The following is an 18,302-nucleotide window of genomic DNA, read 5'->3' on the forward strand; positions in this document are numbered from 1 at the left end:
AATTGGTAAAAATAATCATGAAATATGGTAAAAAGAGGTTAAAAGTGACAATAATGGGTCAACATATGTGACATTAGGTGTAAAAGTGGTAGAAAGGGTTTATAAGAGCTGAACATGTATTTTGACAATATTAGAAAAACAAAAACTTTTTGTGGGAAATTTTTATTGAAATTTATCAGAAATTGGGAGTAATTTTAAAAACACTATCATATCCAAACATACATATTGGCATCCATGCAAAATAATACACTTAGAAAAATCCAAAACACAACATTTCAACTGTTTTATATAGAAGTAGAACTTTAGATAACTTTTTATTGTCATTGTACAAAGACAACTACATTTGTAGCAGCTTGGAATGCTGTTGTAACACATAAAAATATCATAATAAAATGTATATAAATAAACACAAATATCTACTTAAGAAGATACAATCATTTAAATGGAGTTTCATTTAATTTGTCATAAATTCAATGAAACTTTACAGTATTTGCAGGGATTTCATGGTTTTCCCATGTTTTTATCACAAGATGGAAGTCATTTTTACTTTCAAAAATCCTGCTCAATATTGAAATTATTTGACAAGATTTCCCTAAATTAAATAAATATTGTCCCTACCTCACACCTGTCAAGTATCTCGTTTTAACCGGGAAACTCCCGTATTTTATCCCTCTTTCCCGCCATCTTCCCGTATTATTATTTTCCCGTAAATATCCCGTATTTTAATGTAATAATTAAAATATGTCTTACTAAACTGAACGCCGTCACTAGCCTCGCGAGAACTTCCACCTGAAATGGCCTGAGTGACAGTTCTAGATTAGATTAGATTAGATTAGACTAGATTAGATTAGATTAGATTAGATTAGACTAGATTAGTGCTGACATCAGCAATAAACCCAGAAACAACAGAACAGAGATGATAATGAAGAAGTTCTGGTGATAAAAACAAAGAACTGGTGTAAATACATTATAAAATATAACATAGAGTTTATCCTCATAAAGACCATCAGGATGTGACACAGTTACACGTTCTGTTAGATTAATAACTGATATTATAACGTTTACCACAGAGGAAGGAACCACGTAAGTCACCATGAAAAATCATCCAATCACAAGCTCCATAAATATACACTGTTTATAAAGTGTTAAATAATGTAAAGTCTGTAATAAATGTGTTTAATAAGTCATTAGTGAATACCAGAGAACCACATGAGTGAACATGAGAAATTATAATAACATATATAATGAAAATAAAATGTTAATGTCTAATTTAAAGACAAGCAATGTTAAATTAACAGTAAATATGCAACGTGTTGACTTGTTTATAAACTGTAAGTATATTAAATAAACATGAACTTCATATACACATTTATGTTTTTATTTAGGCTGTTTTATAATTTAGGAATTAGGGCTGGGCGATATATCGAGATTCATGATGTATCGAGTTTTCTATTTTGGTGATATAGAAAACTATAATATTTCATATATATGTATATATTATAGCTTATTATGGAGTCGCTGCTTTTACTTCTCAGAACAACATGTAAAGCTCAGTTAGATGATTAATAAGTGTCACATATTGATCAGCTGTTTATTAATAAATGAGCCTGTGTGACATTTTGTGGCAAATTTAACCCAGAATTGTTTTTCTGGTCAGACTTTATTTAATAAATTATCTAGATTTATATCATATTTCACCATTTTGAGAAAATATATTGAGATATGAGTTTTGGTTCATATCACCAGCCCTAGTAGGAATGTTTACAGTATTTTAATATTAATAAAGGTCGACCTACCAGATTATAATCACATTATTGTATTTAGTAAGTGGTTGATAAGTGGATATTTTACATTTATTGTACATCTATATTAATATATAAGAGATACTGGAGCTTGGTTGGGTGGGTGGGACGACTGGTAGTGGGTGTCAGAAAATGTCCCTTATTTTCAAATCCAAAACTTGACAGGTATGATCTACCTGTCACTTATTGTTTGGATATTGTTGGGCGTGTGTGTCAGTGTGTGTGTGTGTGTGTGTGTGTGTGGGAGCCTGAGCAGCGACTGACACACACCAGTGAGGACAGACTAGACCAGAGGTTTATTCCATAAAGTAGGTTATGTTCAAACTCTGAGTATGTTCAGGCTGAAATGATGAAACTCTGAGTATCTCATTCCTAAACGTGAGGTATGTTCTTTTCTAAGTATGTTACCATGACAACATTGTCCGTGAACTAAACCTGGTCACTGGCAGGTTTTATCAAAGAAACCCTGGGTTTCTACCTGGCTCCGCCCACCTGAACACTTTAATGAACCTTAACACTTTTCTCTGAAACACATTAGTAACATCACACACCACAGACGTGTTCACATCATTACTAATGTTGTGTTGCTTTATGTTTATTTATTTTTTTATCAAACGGTAGTTTTCTTTCTAACATTGTAGATGTAGATCATTAAGTGAAACACACTGAGAGGTTGATCTACATTAAAACATCTACTGTAGTAAAGTTCACTGAATACAAACCTGTAGATAATATAAAGGAGGAGATGATCATTTAAATTAATCCACTTTTAAGGCTCAATTGTTGTTTTATATTGTTATACAGTTAAATCTGTAGATCATACATCTATGAAGATATGATGTCACAGTGATTTATGACACTGCTCTTGGAAACGATGGGTCACGGGTTCACATCCCGCTTCAGTGTTTTTTTATGACATTTTTTTAGGACGTAGAGATGACTTTGGTGACAATATTACATTAAAAATCAATATAAATGATTAGATATGAAGCAGCATTTACTGTGTTTATATCCAGTGTAACAGGAGGACTCTCTATGCAGACATCCTATGCTGCTGCCACGTCTCCTCAGACACATTTTATTCATATTATTCACCACTCGTCACGTCACTGAAGCAATAAAGTGATGAAGTGACCAAAAAGTGTGACTAATTACAGGTGATTTAAGCCACTATAGTCACTGAAGACTGAACACACCTTTAGAACAGGATCATATTCATCAAACACCGACTTATTTCACCCATTAGGGTGAATAAATCACTATTTTCGGGTGGTTGTCATGGCAGCTCGAGTCATCTCTGATCCATTGATGATGTCTTTTTATCAAACGCGTGCACGTCAGTAACCCAAGGTTTACATACTCAGGGTTGATTAACCCACTTCATACCAGCTGTAATGGAATCAGATACACAGAGTTTACCATCGAGGGTATGTTGACCCAGAGTTTATGGATAGACTCAGAGTTTGTTAACCCTCCTTTATGGAACACCCCTCAGAGGTCCCCAATCCTGGTCCTCAAGAGCCACTATCCAGCATGTTTTAGATGTTTCCCTCTTCCAACACACCTGATTGAAATGACCAGGATCGTTATCAGGCTTCTGCAGATCTTTCTCTTCACTCCTTTCTATAAAAAACATATTAATAATATTCATTAAATGTTTATAATATAAATATAAACATGTTAATGATATTGTGGGTGGGGTTGCAGGTGTGTTTTTCTTTATCTATCTTCTTGTTTTCACACCGTTAATGACTGTATTGGACTCAGGTGTGTGTGGCTGATTGGAAGGCGTGGCCTAACCATTAAAGTCACGTGAGGACTCACCCTCCAGTCTGGCTCTGGCTGGTTGTGGATGCTCCTGTGGCTGAATTATTATTTGTTGCCTCGAGGTCTTGGGTAGTGCAGACATTTATCTACCTCTTGTTGTTTTATTGTTGTCACGGTCTTTAGCCAATATGTGACAATTGGGGGCTTGTCTCGGTTTTTCATGTTCTCCTGATACAGTTGGATGTTGTGTGGAGGGGCACATTTTTCCCCAGAGGTTTCTGTGAGGCTGTAGGGCACTTTCTCCTCTGGGATTGTGCCGGTTTGTTATTTTTGTAATGTTGTGGGGAAATGGCTCGTGTTGGGGTGCAATCCTACTGGAGTTGGTGCTTAATATTCCCACTGCTGAACCTCATGAAGCCAAGGGTTGAGATTAGTTAGCTTCTGGATTTCATAGTTAGAGAAATTCTCTGAGAATTTTTTGTGTATCCGGCCTTATATAACTCTACTGTAGGTGAATATGGATAGTTTGTCGGGATTTTATGAGGCACCTTGTGCTGTTTTTTTGGGTTCCTATCACAAGAACCAAAGAAATAAATTGCTGACTATTATGGTATTATTTTGCAAGAGGGTTTGCTTAAAGTTGAGCTGAGGAGGTTTATTTTCTTGTCTTTAATTGAAAAAGGTGTGTTAGAGAAAGAGCCAGTGGCTACAGCTTCTGTGTCTGTGGGGCAGGCTGAAGTGCTCACGTTTGAGCAACAGAGGGAGCTGTTGCTGCTCCAGTTGGAGCTGGAAATAACCAATCTCAGAGTTTTGGATCACGAGTACAGTGCCTGTTGGAAGTATGTATTCATCTAGTGGGAGCTAAAGTAGAGTTGACAATTGTCGGCATAATAAAAACATACTCTGTAGCATTATGAAGGGGTATATTTGCAGGTGCAAAATAAAATAACGTGTGCAAATGTGGTGGGGTTTTTTTTTTTTTTTACTCATTTTTATATTTTTTTAGTTTGGTGTATTTTTCTGTAATGTGTGTTTCTTGGAGTCATTATGTGTATATTTTAATTGGTGGAACCAAAATTAGTCAAGTGACTCAAACTAAATTTTTAGGCGTCATTGTAGACCAAAAATGAACCTGGAAATCTCACACTCAACATGTTTGTTGAAAAATATTGAAATCTATATATATTTTGAGTAGAATTCACTCCTTAATAGATCCTAAATGTATGATGAAAAAATGATTTGGGGTGCTACATGCCAAACTTATCTGAATAAGACACAATTTTTTTTTCTTCTCAGAATTAGGAATTTTTCAAATAGATTTTCCTCATCTGCTCCTCTCTTCAGAAATACAATGTTTTGACAACATATAATGTTAATATTTATTGCACTTGTCTCTTCATGTATAAATATGTGCATATGTCCAATGTTATGCCCAGAGCTTGTCGAAATGTATTCATATATAGGTAGGCTGTGTGTGTGTGAGAGCGAAAGAGTTGATGTGCTACAAGAGCCTCAAATATTGTACAATATATTTCATTTCATGATTCTCAGATTATAAAATTATTCTCAATATGAATAACTATATAATTGAATCATCTAAACACTTAAATATATAATATAACATCAATATAAATATCAAAATAGCAGCTTGCGTTTAAAGTGCCAAGTGCATTTGAACCATTAAGAACAATGTTTTGCTAAAACACACCACAACATAGCTTAATGATAACTCTGATCCACATTGAACATGATACTAATATCATTATTGATTAAATCCCATTGACAACATAATTGAAAGGAAAATGAGAACATTGGCATAAACAAGTGATAACTATGTAACCACTTGCTTATCTCACATCGTGATCATCCAAGATGGCTGCGCCCTGCGACGTGCTGCAGGCTTAAGCATCAAAGATACGTTTTTTTCTTGCTTAAAGTGTGAGAAAGAAACAAAAAGTAGCACAGGAAAAGCAGCGGAGGCAAAGATGGAGAATGATATGGAGGAAATCCGGGAATCTCTAAACCGTATGTCTGGGGAGCTAATGAAAGTGACGCAACAGCTGATTAAGCTGGCGGAACTTTTTGAAGAAGTGAAACAACTTAAAAATATCGTAAGAGAAAGAGACAAAACCATCGAGGAGCTTGAGAAAAGAATCGACAACCTCGAGCAGTACACCAGAATGGAAGATGTTATAATTACAGGTCTTACAATCAAGCCGCGCTCTTACGCCAGAGCAACTATGGATGGCAGAAATATAAGTGAGGATGCACATGCCGAGGATTTGCAAACGCTGGAAGAGCAAGTTGTGAACTTTCTGGCAGAGAAGGACATCTACCTGGATCCGACTGCCATCTCGGCATGCCACACTTTGCCGCAGAAGGACAAGGCTAATCCAGCTATTATTTTGCGTTTTGCAAATCGCAAACATAAAACGGAACTCATGCGTCAAGGAAAGAAGTTAAAAGGAACGTCTGTGTATCTGAATGATCATCTAACAAAGAAAGCGGCTGGAATTGCCAGAGAAGCGCGTATCCTGAAAAAAAATGGGAAGATCAAAGCGACATGGACGAGGAATTGTAAGATATTCATCCAGCTAAATGGGCACACTCCGGAACAAGCTAAAGTCATACTGGTAAGAGAAATGAAAGACCTTGACCAAATCAAATAATGTTGCAAATTCCACTAGATAAGTCATAGTGTTTATGGGAAAGACAATTGTGCCCAGATGGGAGGACATGGATGCTCACAGGCCACATCTAGCCTTATTATTATTTTTAGTTACGCAGCGGATGTTTCCTGGAGGAATAATTTAACACGAAGTAGGCGATGGATTGATGGATATTTTTCTGTTAGACTGAGGATATACTGTAACTCTGCAAATGGACAGTGTGTGTTCGTCTTGCGTTGGATGGAAGGCTTGCGTTTTGGTACTTTTTTCTCAAAGGATATAATGACAGTGAGTTCTAATAATATTCAGTGGAGTCGACAAGTGGATATGAATATTTCGAACACTCGGACTTTGGAATTGGGAGTACTGGGAACTGCACGGGACATCTCCAAATAGACAGTAGTTTTCTGCGTTTGTTTGATTGCGTGCTGTTTGTGCGTGTGTGTGTGATTGTCAGCGCGTCGCTTGGGCATAAATGTGGATGTGTACGTTGTGTGTGTACATGTCCTGCATGCGTGTGCGTGAGTATGTGCTCCATGAGCGTGAGTGGTCCTGTGGTTGGGTGTGTCCAACGCTATGCGCTTTTGGGGGGAATGTGTGTGTATGATAAAACTAAAAACAAATGTATGACAGAGGATGAATTGAGCGAAGTGGATATTGATAACAATGATACAGAATATATAAATGGTAGTGAAGACATTATTTTGTACGATGATACAAATTATAGAGTAAATGAGTTTGGCTGTGACATAGATCCGGATAAGCATTTGTTTAATAATATAATTAATGATTGTGATTACTATACTGACGAGCAATTTAAACGCATTAATATGAATGGAGCCTTTAGCATTATACACTTTAATAGTAGGAGTTTGAACAAAAATTATAACAAAATTAAACAATATCTTAGTCAGTTTAATAAATTTAGTGTTATTGCTGTTTCTGAGACTTGGTTGGATGCAGATAGGTGCTGTGAAGTACAATTAGATGGATATGAATTGTTCACTACAAATCGGATAAATAAAAGAGGTGGGGGCGTTGCACTATACATAGATACAGATCTGAGGTTTAAAAAGATTGATAGCAAGTCAACCACCATCGATGATGTTTTGGAGTGTATAACGTGAAATTATTGTAGAAAAGTCTAAAAATATTGTTGATAGTTGTGTGTACAGAACACCTGGATCATGTCTAGACATTTTCAATAAAAAAATGAACTGCCTTTTTAGTCATTTAAACAAGGTCCATATTGTGTGTGGTGACTTTAATATCAATCTACTGAAGTCTGTTAAGAACAACAGACTTCATTAATACTATGTATAGCAACTCTCTTTTTCCCCTTATTGTTAAGCCAACCAGAATTACCACGGACACATCAACGTTAATAGATAATATATTTACTAATCAATTAGCAAGTCAAATTACAGCTGGAGTACTTATCAATAATATCACTGACCATCTTCCTATTTTTAGTATTTTTAAACAATTGCAAAATATTACAACCAAAATAAATGATTTCAAATATGTAAGACATCGAACACCTGAAGCTATTGCTGCTCTCAAGGGGGACTTATGTGCCCAAACTTGGGAAGAAGTGTATGCAACTCCTGACCCTGATAAGGCATACAATGCCTTCCTATTTACCCTAATCCAATTGTATGACCAGCACTGTCCGTGTAAGAAATACTATACTAAAAACAAAAACAGCCAGGATAAACCATGGCTAACCAAGGGCATAGCTAAGGCTTGTAAAAGAAAACAACAACTCTATAGAGTACATTTAAAGCAAAGGACTAAACAAACTGAAGAAAGATATAAAATGTATAAAAATAAGTTAACTCAAATAATAAGATTCAATAAAAAAGCATACTATCACAAATTGCTGGAGCAGAACAAGAGTGATATCCAGGGTACCTGGAAGGTATTGAATGGCATTATCAGGAATGGAAGAAAAAAGGAAGAATATCCAAATGACTTCACAATGAATAATTCAACCATCAGTGAAAAAAAGGAAATTGCTAATGCATTTAACAGTTTTTTTTTTGTCAGTGTTGGGCCGAAGTTAGCCAATGAAATTGTGCTACCAAGCAATGCCAATGAATTTGAAGAAATGAATATTAAAAATAATCTAAACTCACTTTTCATTAAAAGTGTTAGTGAGAACGAAATCATTGAAATTGTACATTCCTTCAAAACTAAGAGATCAACAGATGGATCTGATATAGATATGGTCCTCGTGAAAGATATCATTGATTTTATTGTTACTCCTTTCATGTATATATGTAATCAGTCTTTCTCAATGGGTATCTTTCCGAGTAAAATGAAAACTGCCAAAGTAATACCTATTTTTAAAAGTGGAGAAAAGCAACAGTTTACCAATTACAGACCGATCTCAATACTCTCGCAGTTTTCAAAAATACTGGAAAAGCTATTTGTGAAACGACTTGATAGCTTTGTAGACAAGCATAACCTGTTAAGTGAACATCAGTATGGTTTTAGATCCAATAGGTCCACTTCAATGGCAGTTACGGAACTAGTAGAAAAGATATCAACATCTATTGAGATCAGTGAGTATGCTGTTGGAGTCTTTATTGACCTTAGCAAGGCCTTTGACACAATAGACCATTCATTGCTTTTAAATAAATTAGAAAGGTATGGTGTCAGGGGCTTAGCACATGATTGGCTAAAAAGTTATCTAAGTGACCGAAATCAGTATGTAAATATTGATAATATCAACTCAATGGAGGCAAAAATAACCCACGGAGTTCCTCAGGGCTCCGTTTTGGGACCTAAACTATTTATTATGTACATTAATGAAATCAGCGAAGTCCTCAACAAATTACAATGTATTCTATTTGCCGATGATACCAGTTTGTATTGTTCGGGAACAGATCTTGAGCTGCTTTTGAACACAGTAGGAACTGAACTTAAGATACTTAAAAAGTGGTTTGATGTAAATAAACTTTCCATAAATCTGCATAAAACTAAATATATTGTATTTGGAAACAAGGAAGTAAACAAACCATGTCGAATCAAAATTGGGGAGGTAGAAATTGAAAGGGTGTATGTTACAAAGTTTTTGGGAATCAATATTGATAATAAGTTAAATTGGAAAGCACACATAAATACACTAAAGACAAAAATTTCCAAACTTATTGCCATACTGTATAAAATAAAAACCTCTGTGAATCAAAATGCATTATATATACTGTACAATTCCCTCATCCTTCCATACCTTAGCTATTGTGTGGAAATATGGGGGAATACTTTGGATACCTTGCTCCAACAAATCCACTTTTTATTAGATTAAATATCTTAAAATTGCATGATCTTTTTGATGTCTACACAGCAGCTGTGATGTACAAGGCTCACAATCTCATGCTTCCTCACTGTTTACAAAAGATGTTTCAAACTAGAGAATCAAGATATAACCTCAGAGGAACTGATCTGCTACAAAAACCCATGGCGAAGAGTAATACTAAGAGGAGGTGTTTATCAGTCAAAGGAGTTGATCTATGGAACGGTCTACCTATACAACTTAAGGGCTCCAAAACTATTCATGCATTTAAGAAAATGTACAAGTTAAATATTATAGAGAAGTATAGAACACTTGAATGAAACATTAGAAAAGAAGTTGATCGTGGATGCTTAATATAATTTTGATTGTTGAAGTTCAAGTTTTGTGCTTACATGTTACCATCGTTGGTATGAGAGAAACTTTATAATTGTGTCATCTTTGGACATACAGTAGTGTTTCAGTTGTAAAAGGGGTTAGGCAAAATAAGTCTAGACTTCAGCTTAAACCCCTTTCGGTCAGGCATCATTTAGCGGTTGACATTCTTAATGTATACATATTTTTTTTTTTTCCTGTCGTGTAATGTGTGGGATCTTTGAATGACCTTAGATCTGGATGTTCACAATGACCGAAGAAATAAACTAACTAACTAACTAACTAACTTTGCTCCGTTTCACATATTGAGCGGCTTGATCGCAGTAGTCAGCGTTTGGCAGTCGGCTTCTGAGTTATTGCTTAATTAGATCACTTTCATGGTTTGTCACAACAGTTTTATCATGAACTAAGGTTTAGCTACCTGTAGCAACAACATCCAAAGTGTTTCTTGCGTCTGTCGGCCGCTTCCAGGTAGCGCAAGATAGACTTTCTAATTGGTCAAGCAGAGTCACGTGACTGTACACAACCCGCACGTAAAATACAACCAGCAGTGTTGCCAGATACACATTACGTCTTAAAATCTAAACACACACACAAACCCTCAAATTTCTTGGCAGAAAATAGCCCAATCTGGCAACAATGACTTGTTGACTTGTTTCTTCAGCCTGCCGATTCAAACAAATGCAGTGGTATTTGTTTCATTCTTTACCAGCCAAAATGGCTAGTAACGCTATAATGTTACCTGCCAAAGTTAGTGTTTCTCTGCATTTGGCGGGTGTTAATTTAAAGCCCTTGTGTAGTGTAGAATACAGGTTTATAATGCAGAAGTGTGAAAAAGGTCTATGCAGAAGAGCTGAAGGCCACCATCAGATCAACCTGGAATCTCATAACACCTGAGCAGTGCCACAGACTGATAGACTCCATTCCACGCCGCATTGCTGCAGTAATTCAGGCAGAAGGAGCTCCAACTAAGTATTGAGTGCTGTACATGATCATACTTTTCATCTTCATATTTTTCAGTTGGCCAACATTTCTAGAAATCTTTTTTTTTTGTATTGGTCTTTAGTAATATTCTAATTTCTATGAGCATGAATCAGTTTTGCTGCAGACGTCTCGCAAAATGTGATGCAAAACTCAAGCAGCTCAGATTCACACGAGAAAAGTAGTTTGTGTTTCTGTAGCGGTAGATATGAGTAGTTATACCTGGAGAGTTGTGGTTGTAAACGATCATTTACACAAGTAATTAAAAAACATGTGAATAAATGTTAGATTACAAGTTTGCAGCTGTAATTTTATGTGTAAATATCACTCTATACATTTTTTTCCATCATTTGTGACATTAAATTTATTTCACGTGTGGATTTTTTATCCACAAGCTCACACCACATTCTATGAACTCTCACATTTTGCAACATATCTACCATCATACTTTTCACCATATTTCATGATTAATTGGACCAGTTTAACCACTATCACAAATGATCATGTTTATTACAGTATTTGCCAGTTTAAACTAATTGTTCCTACTTTTTAAATGACCTTTTGACTATGTATGCTTTGGTTGTTGTTTTATTTTGGTTATATATTTTTTTCTGCGTAAATGTTGTTTGTACATCGCATCTAATCTGTTTGTTGTATTCAGGAACTATTATGTACATATTTACAGTAGTCTGTGATGTAGAACACAGGAAGAATAGCTCCTGTTTTTTGCAGTATAGCTAAATAAAAACAAACAAAACAGAGAAAATGCGATTAAAAATGCTGTACGCTGGACAGTTTGCACAAAGGACCCATATCTTTTATTATCCAGAATCATTTTTATTGCCAAGTGCAGTTTTTAGACAATACAAGAAATTTTACTTGGGGGATGGTACGTAAAAACATTGGGTGACCAGGGCTGTGTTCAGGAAGCTGGTAGCATACTCCGCTTTGTCCTATTTCAGGGTCGCGGGGGTCTGCCGGTGCCTATCTTCAGCTCACACTAGGCGCTAGGCGAGGGAACACCCTGGACAGGGCGCCAGTCCATCGCAGGGCAACACAGACGACCACTCACATGGGGAGTTTATGCAAACTCCACACAGGAAGGACCCAAGTGTCAATAAAAAATGTTATTTGGACATGTCACTTGATCTATTTAACTAGCCTACTGGAATTTTCTGCAACATTTTTTTTTTTCTTTTTCATCATTCTAAACCTGATGAACATAAATCTGCATCCATACCCAACTTTGGCAATCAAGGCTTAGTGCTTTCTGGGTTGATTGGCCGGGGTTTTTGGGTGACGGTGGGGGGGCTTGCCACCGGTGCTGCCTAAGGATCAGTTGATTCTGGGCTGATTGGCCTGGGTTCTTGGGTGACGGTGGGGGGGCTTGCCACCGGTGCTGCCTCAGGATCAGTTGCTTCTGGGTTGATTGGCCAGGGTTCTTGGGTGACGGTGGGGGGGCTCCGCACCAATGCTGCCTCGGGATCAGATGCTTCTCGGTTGAATGGCCAGGGTTCTTGCGTGACGGTGGGGGGGCTCGCCACCAATTCTGCCTCGGGATCAGTTGCTTCTGGGGTGATTGGCTGGGGTTCTTTGGTGACGGTGGGGGGGTTTGCCACAGGTGCTATCTCAGGATCAATTGCTTCTGGGGTGATTGGCCAGGGTTCGTGGATGATGTTGGGGGTGCTTGCCACCGGTGCTGCCTCAGGATCAGTTGTTTCTGGGGCGATTGGCCGAGGTTCTTGGATTATGTTGTGGGGGCTTGCCACCGGTGCTGCCTCAGGATCAGTTACCTCTTGGCCTGGAGTCTTGCCTCTATTGGCTCTGAACCTGGCCACTGGCGGGCACCCTGTGATTTTTCTCTGGGTGTGGGTCATGACTCTTTTGCTTGGGTCTCGGATGGGGTGCTCCTTGGGCCCTCCCCGGAGGTTGGGCGTTGGGGCATTAATGGGTTTGGCGATGTGGGTTCTAGCAGGGGTCCTTGTAGCAGGTGTTCGGGGCGGCAGCGTGGTGTGTTCGATCCTGGCCGCTCTGCTGGGGTCTTGGATGGGGAGCTCCTTGGGCCCTCCTCGGGGTTTGCATGTTGGGGCATGGAGGGGTTTGGAGATGTGGGTTCTCGCGGGGGTTCTCATAGCATATGTTCGGGGCAGCAGCGTAGTGCGTTCAATTTTTGCTGCTCTGCTGAAGTCTCGGATGGGGGGCTCCCTGGGCCCTCCCCGGGGGTTGGGTGTTGGGGCATGGATGGGTTTGGGTATGTGGTTTCTTGCTGGGGTCCTCGTAGCAGGTGTTGGGTGCGGCAGCATTGTGTGAATGTTTTTTGCTGCTCTGCTGATGGTTCGGATGGGGGGCTCCTTCGGCTCTCCCCGGGGGTTGGGTGTTGGGGCATGGAGGGGTTTGGAGATGTGGGTTCTCGCGGGGGTTCTCATAGCATATGTTCGGGGCAGCAGCGTAGTGCATTCAATTTTTGCTGCTCTGCTGAAGTCTCGGATGGGGGGCTCCCTGGGCCCTCCCCGGGGGTTCGGTGTTGGGGCATGGATGGGTTTGGGTATGTGGTTTCTTGCTGGGGTCCTCGTAGCAGGTGTTGGGTGCGGCAGCATTGTGTGAATGTTTTTTGCTGCTCTGCTGATGGTTCGGATGGGGGGCTCTTTGGGCCGTCCCTCAGGGTTGGGTGTTGGGGCATTAATGGGTTTGGGGATGTGGGTTCTAGCAGGGCTCTTCGTAGCAGGTGTTTGGGCCGGCAGCGTGGTGTGTTTGGTTTTTGCTGCTCTACTGAGGTCTCGGATGGGGGGCTCCCTTGGCCCTCTTCGGGGGTTGGGTGTTGGGGCATGGATGGGTTTGGGGATGAGGGTTCTAGGTGGGGTCCTCGTAGCAGGTGTTTGGGCCGGCAGCGTGGTGTGTTCGGTCTGGGCCGCTCTGCTGGGGTCTCGGATGGGGAGCTCCCTGGGCCCTCCCCGGGGTTTGCATGTTGGGGCATGGATGGGTTTGGGGATGAGGGTTCTAGGTGGGGTCCTCGTAGCAGGTGTTTGGGGCGGCAGCGTGGTGTGTTCGGTCTGGGCCGCTCTGCTCGGGTCTTGGATGGGGAGCTCCCTGGGCCCTCCCCGGGGTTTGCATGTTGGGGCATTGATGGGTTTGGGGATGCGGGTTCTAGGTGGGGTCCTCGTAGCAGGTGTTTGATACTGCAGCATGGTGTGTTCGGTTTTTGCCGCTCTGCTGTGGTCTCGGATGTCTTTCTTCACTGCAGTCGTAGCCAGCTCTTCACTGTGTACCAGGCTGCCCTGAGCCAAAACTGCATTGTACTGGATGCTGGGATCTTTATCCAATGTGAGGAATCGGGAAGCAATTTCTTCCTTTTGGGAGATGTTCATGTTCTGAGGGTTGTTTGACAAATTAGCATCTGTCTGCCTAAATTCCATCCCTAATGTCTGGAACTGTTCATAGGCTTCAATCACCTGTTGTTGAATCATGGTGGGTCTGTCAGAAGATGTCTCCATATCAGGTTTTTGGTTTAAGAGAGTACTCTCCATTTTTTCGTTTCTATAATTCCTTGTTGATGTAATGGACTTGTACTTCTTTCTCGGTTGTTGGCGTGAAGATGAGTGTCTGCTTTAAAGGACTACTTTTGTATCAACGGAACCTGTGACATCAAAGGAACATGCTTTGATCTTGAGAACCTGTTACATCAAAGCAAAGGAATGGGCTGACTTCTAATTGGCTGCTGAAGAGAACCTGTGACATCATCAACAGCAAAGGAAAATCCTGACTCCTGATTGGCTGCTCAATAAGAAACGTTAGTTTGCACATGGACGATGCTGGTTGCCCTTTGATCTCTGTCCATCTGATGGGGTCTCTGGTGGGGGGCTCCCTGGACCCCACCTTGGGGGGTTGGGTGTTGGCCATCGGTGTGTGTGCGTCCACGGGGGCCCTCAGGATGGGGTGCCGGCCGTGTGCGTTTTTGTCATTGGCTTTTGGCCTGGCATCTCTGGGGTATGGGGTTCCATCACTTTATGCAAGTGACACTACCCTCAGTTAAGGTATCAAAACGAGAAGAAAAAAATTAAAAAAGTATTTTTAATGTGACTCTGACATCATCTAAGGCTAAAACTCACAATTCACTAAACACTATTTATCACTGACTTCTTTAGTTAATTAGAAAGAGACAACTGCAATGATAGGTCCATAAGTCAACATGTCAAACATCATTAATCCACAACTATTTCATGATAAACATCTTCTATATCAGGGATTCTTAATCTTGGGGTCAGGATTATGCTACGTTCACACCAAACGCGGTTTCTGCGGCACAAGCGAACAGATTACATGCAAAGTCAATGGTTTAGATGCGCTGGGAGGCGAATTATTCGCCGGTGGGGCGGCGCGGACTGTTTCGCGCGTTGAACGCGAAGGCTGCGGCAAGCGCGCTCCCGATTCTCGCGTTATTCGCCGTTCGCTTGAGTTGAAAATATTGAACTCCAGCGGCTGTTTCGCGTGACGCGCAGGCGCGAAAGCCAATCAGAGTCCTTGTTGGCAATGACGTCAGGCAGGCAACACGGAAACCAGTATTTTCACCCGTTCAACCATTGAGGAGAAGCTCATTGTAGCGGTGTGTGACCACCGGGAGCTGTATGACACGGCCTGTTATTTTAACCGGGTCCAGGACAAGGAAGGATTTGGTGTGGAGGAGAATCAGCGAGGAGGTGGAGCAGCAGGTAAATGTTCTCTCTGTAGTTTTCATCTTTGAACGTCGGCAGTGAGTGAGGATAGCATTAGCTAATGATAGAATTAGCCGCTAACACCAGCTATTTTCACTTACGGGTTATGAGAGGAAAAAAAAGTCAGGAGAACCGTAGTGGGTCAGCTGCAGGAACATCCAAACGGTGGAAATACCCTGTGGTCATGTCCTTCATAGACCCCTTTGTTTCACCGCGAGAGACAAGCAGCAACATGGGGTAGAGGGTTGAGGAAGACAGGACCACAGAGTATGGTCAACCATCAGAGACTGGAGGTTTGTTATCAGTGCAGACATATAGAAATATATACCAGGTTAATATTCAGGCCTTTATGCATCACAGGGCTTCTTCTAGTGGGGGATCTAAATCTAGTATAATGATTTAAAATCTATAGTCATGTGTTTCATATATTGTGTTTGCTGTCACTCAGAGGTAAACAATCAGATGAGTGATGGAGAAGGACAGGGAGGGGGAACAGATAGTGCTCAGGGAGCAGGAGAAGATGCTGATGATGGTGATGGTGCTACAGCAGCATCTCCTGCAGAAACAAGTGCAGCCAAACCATCTGATATGAACATGACAGAAGTTGTTTTGCATTCTGTTATAAATAAAATGTATCTATAAATGCTTGGTATATCAGTGATGACAATGTTGATCATTACCTCATTTAATGTTTAATTAAAATATATCTATGATTTTATTTAAGTAACAGTGACTTGATAAGATATATATATGTTTGTTTTTTTGTTTTTTTTTAAGGAAAAAGAGCAAAGAAGAGGCCCAGCCAAGGCTCTCCAACAGAGGTGGAGCAGCTTATCCTACAGACCTTCAGGAGACCTCCTCCTCACCACCAGCTCTGACTGAGGATGAGATGTTTTTCAGAGACCTGCTTCCTATCCTGCAAAAAGTGCCACCAGAATTTAGGGAACGTTAAATTTCAAAGTTTTAAACTTCTTGATTATCCGGTAACACTAAATTTGGAAAATTTTAATTAGGTTTTTGATTGGACTGGGGTGGGCGGCTCTCTTTGCATGGCAGGAACCACATTGTGAATAGTTGTTTATACTAGTTTGTTTATTATGTAAGTATTATAATATTGAAGTAAATAGTTTGTTTAAAATTGAGGTATTATAATGTTAATGTACATGGTGTTCTTTCAGAATTGTTGATTAAAAACACATTTTGAAGTGTACTTTTGCTTTCTTTTTAATTTCTATCGATGCATCTTAACAGCTATGTGTACACCACATCAAGGTTATATATTTTGTTCATACAAGAATATATAGTTTCCTCATATTGATTCTCTGTGAGACCTTTAATGCCTTAAATTAATTTCAGAGGTGAGGTTTCTGTGATTATTTCTTTCTGGTTAAAAATGAAGCTGACACACATTTCTCTCCCCATTCTTCCATATTTATTATACACATGTTAATACAATAGGAAGTTTGCTCTATAGAAGTATGTGGTTGGCTCTTAAAATAGTCGTTTTGGGTGTGCTGGTGCAATATGTCTAGCCATGGAACAGCTCCTGCAGAAAAGTACAATGTGAAGACCTCTCGTCCATAGCTGTTAGCAGTGGTCCTGAAGGAGTCACCTGTGGCCAGATACCTGCACAGTGAACAATATAGAAAAGCTCAGATCATTGATGATCATATATATATATATATATAATAATGTGGGTGTACGTGTGTATAAAAGGGGGAGAGATTAGAGAGAACAGGCCTTATCTCCCAGAATGTGTTGCCAGATGACAATAATTAACAGTAGTAAATAACTAATGATTTATGAATTATTAATAATATGAGTTAAAAACAATAAATATTAATGAAACAAGCCTCATCTTCCAGAATAGGTCTCCAGAGGACAAAAAATAACAATAGTAAATAATTTATTATAATGATTAACTTTTATTTTAGTTGTAATATATTTATGATAAAGATGATAATAAAGCAGGCCTTATCTCCCAGAATAGGTATCTCCAGAAAACAATAATTTTAATAATTCTGCTTTTAAATTCCCTTGCGATTAATATAGTATCTATCTTTATTGTGTATTTAAGAGATGTGTCTGATGAATCATGGCATCTTTGTTTGCTTATGAAACTTACCGGAGACAGATAGACAGTCGTTCGGCTGCAGAGATGGAGCTCCGGTAGTTGTATCCTGCCGGGACATCCGTGGGCCAATCCGACCCAGCAGGTCGTCGAATCGGGCGCTGGTCATCCACAGGTACCGCTGGAAGCAGTCATCATCCAGGTGTAGCTCAACTAGTTGGATGTGGCGCTGGTTAACCTGGTGAAGCCAGGAACGCCGACGTTTCTTCCCCTTCCGAGGTTAGGAGCAGTGAATTGACGGGGGTCCTCCATAGTTGATGGTGGAAACAAACAGAGCCTGGTTGTCGCCGTTTGGGAGTCTGGTGGGCGGAGCTTCGCTTCAGACGCGAATGTGAAGCGAATAGGGAAACATTTTTTGATCCCGCGAATCCTGCGGAAGGTTTCGCGCGACAGACGCGAACAGTCCCGCAGAAACCGCGTTTGGTGTGAACGTAGCATTAGAGGTTGATTAGAGGTCCATATATTGAGCCAATATCTGGACTTTTTTCAAGATACGCCATTTTTTTACCATCACCAGCCCTCCCTAAGGAAGGGTAAGAAACACTTTATTATAGGGATGATATAAAAAGAGAG

The 18,302-nt window shown here is 39.9% G+C and overlaps 1 protein-coding gene across 2 annotated transcripts; it reads right to left on the reverse strand.

Moving 5' to 3' along the window:
* Positions 1-12,009: 12,009 nt before the first annotated feature.
* Positions 12,010-14,480, reverse strand: LOC114474783 (nascent polypeptide-associated complex subunit alpha, muscle-specific form-like). 2 transcript variants are annotated; one of them, XM_028465301.1, is made up of 2 exons: positions 14,339-14,480; positions 12,010-14,236 (listed from the first exon to the last, which is right to left on the reverse strand). In XM_028465301.1, the coding sequence occupies exons 1-2, from the start codon at positions 14,411-14,413 to the stop codon at positions 12,218-12,220; spliced, it is 2,094 nt and encodes a 697-aa protein (XP_028321102.1). In that variant the 5' UTR covers positions 14,414-14,480; the 3' UTR covers positions 12,010-12,217. The 2 variants fall into 2 exon arrangements, with proteins under 2 accessions (XP_028321102.1, XP_028321101.1); XM_028465300.1 differs by having other exon boundaries at positions 12,010-14,257.
* Between the last annotated feature and the right edge of the window lie 3,822 nt (positions 14,481-18,302).

This window comes from Gouania willdenowi, chromosome 13 (assembly GCF_900634775.1).
Source record: "Gouania willdenowi chromosome 13, fGouWil2.1, whole genome shotgun sequence".
NCBI lineage: Eukaryota > Metazoa > Chordata > Actinopteri > Blenniiformes > Gobiesocidae > Gouania > Gouania willdenowi.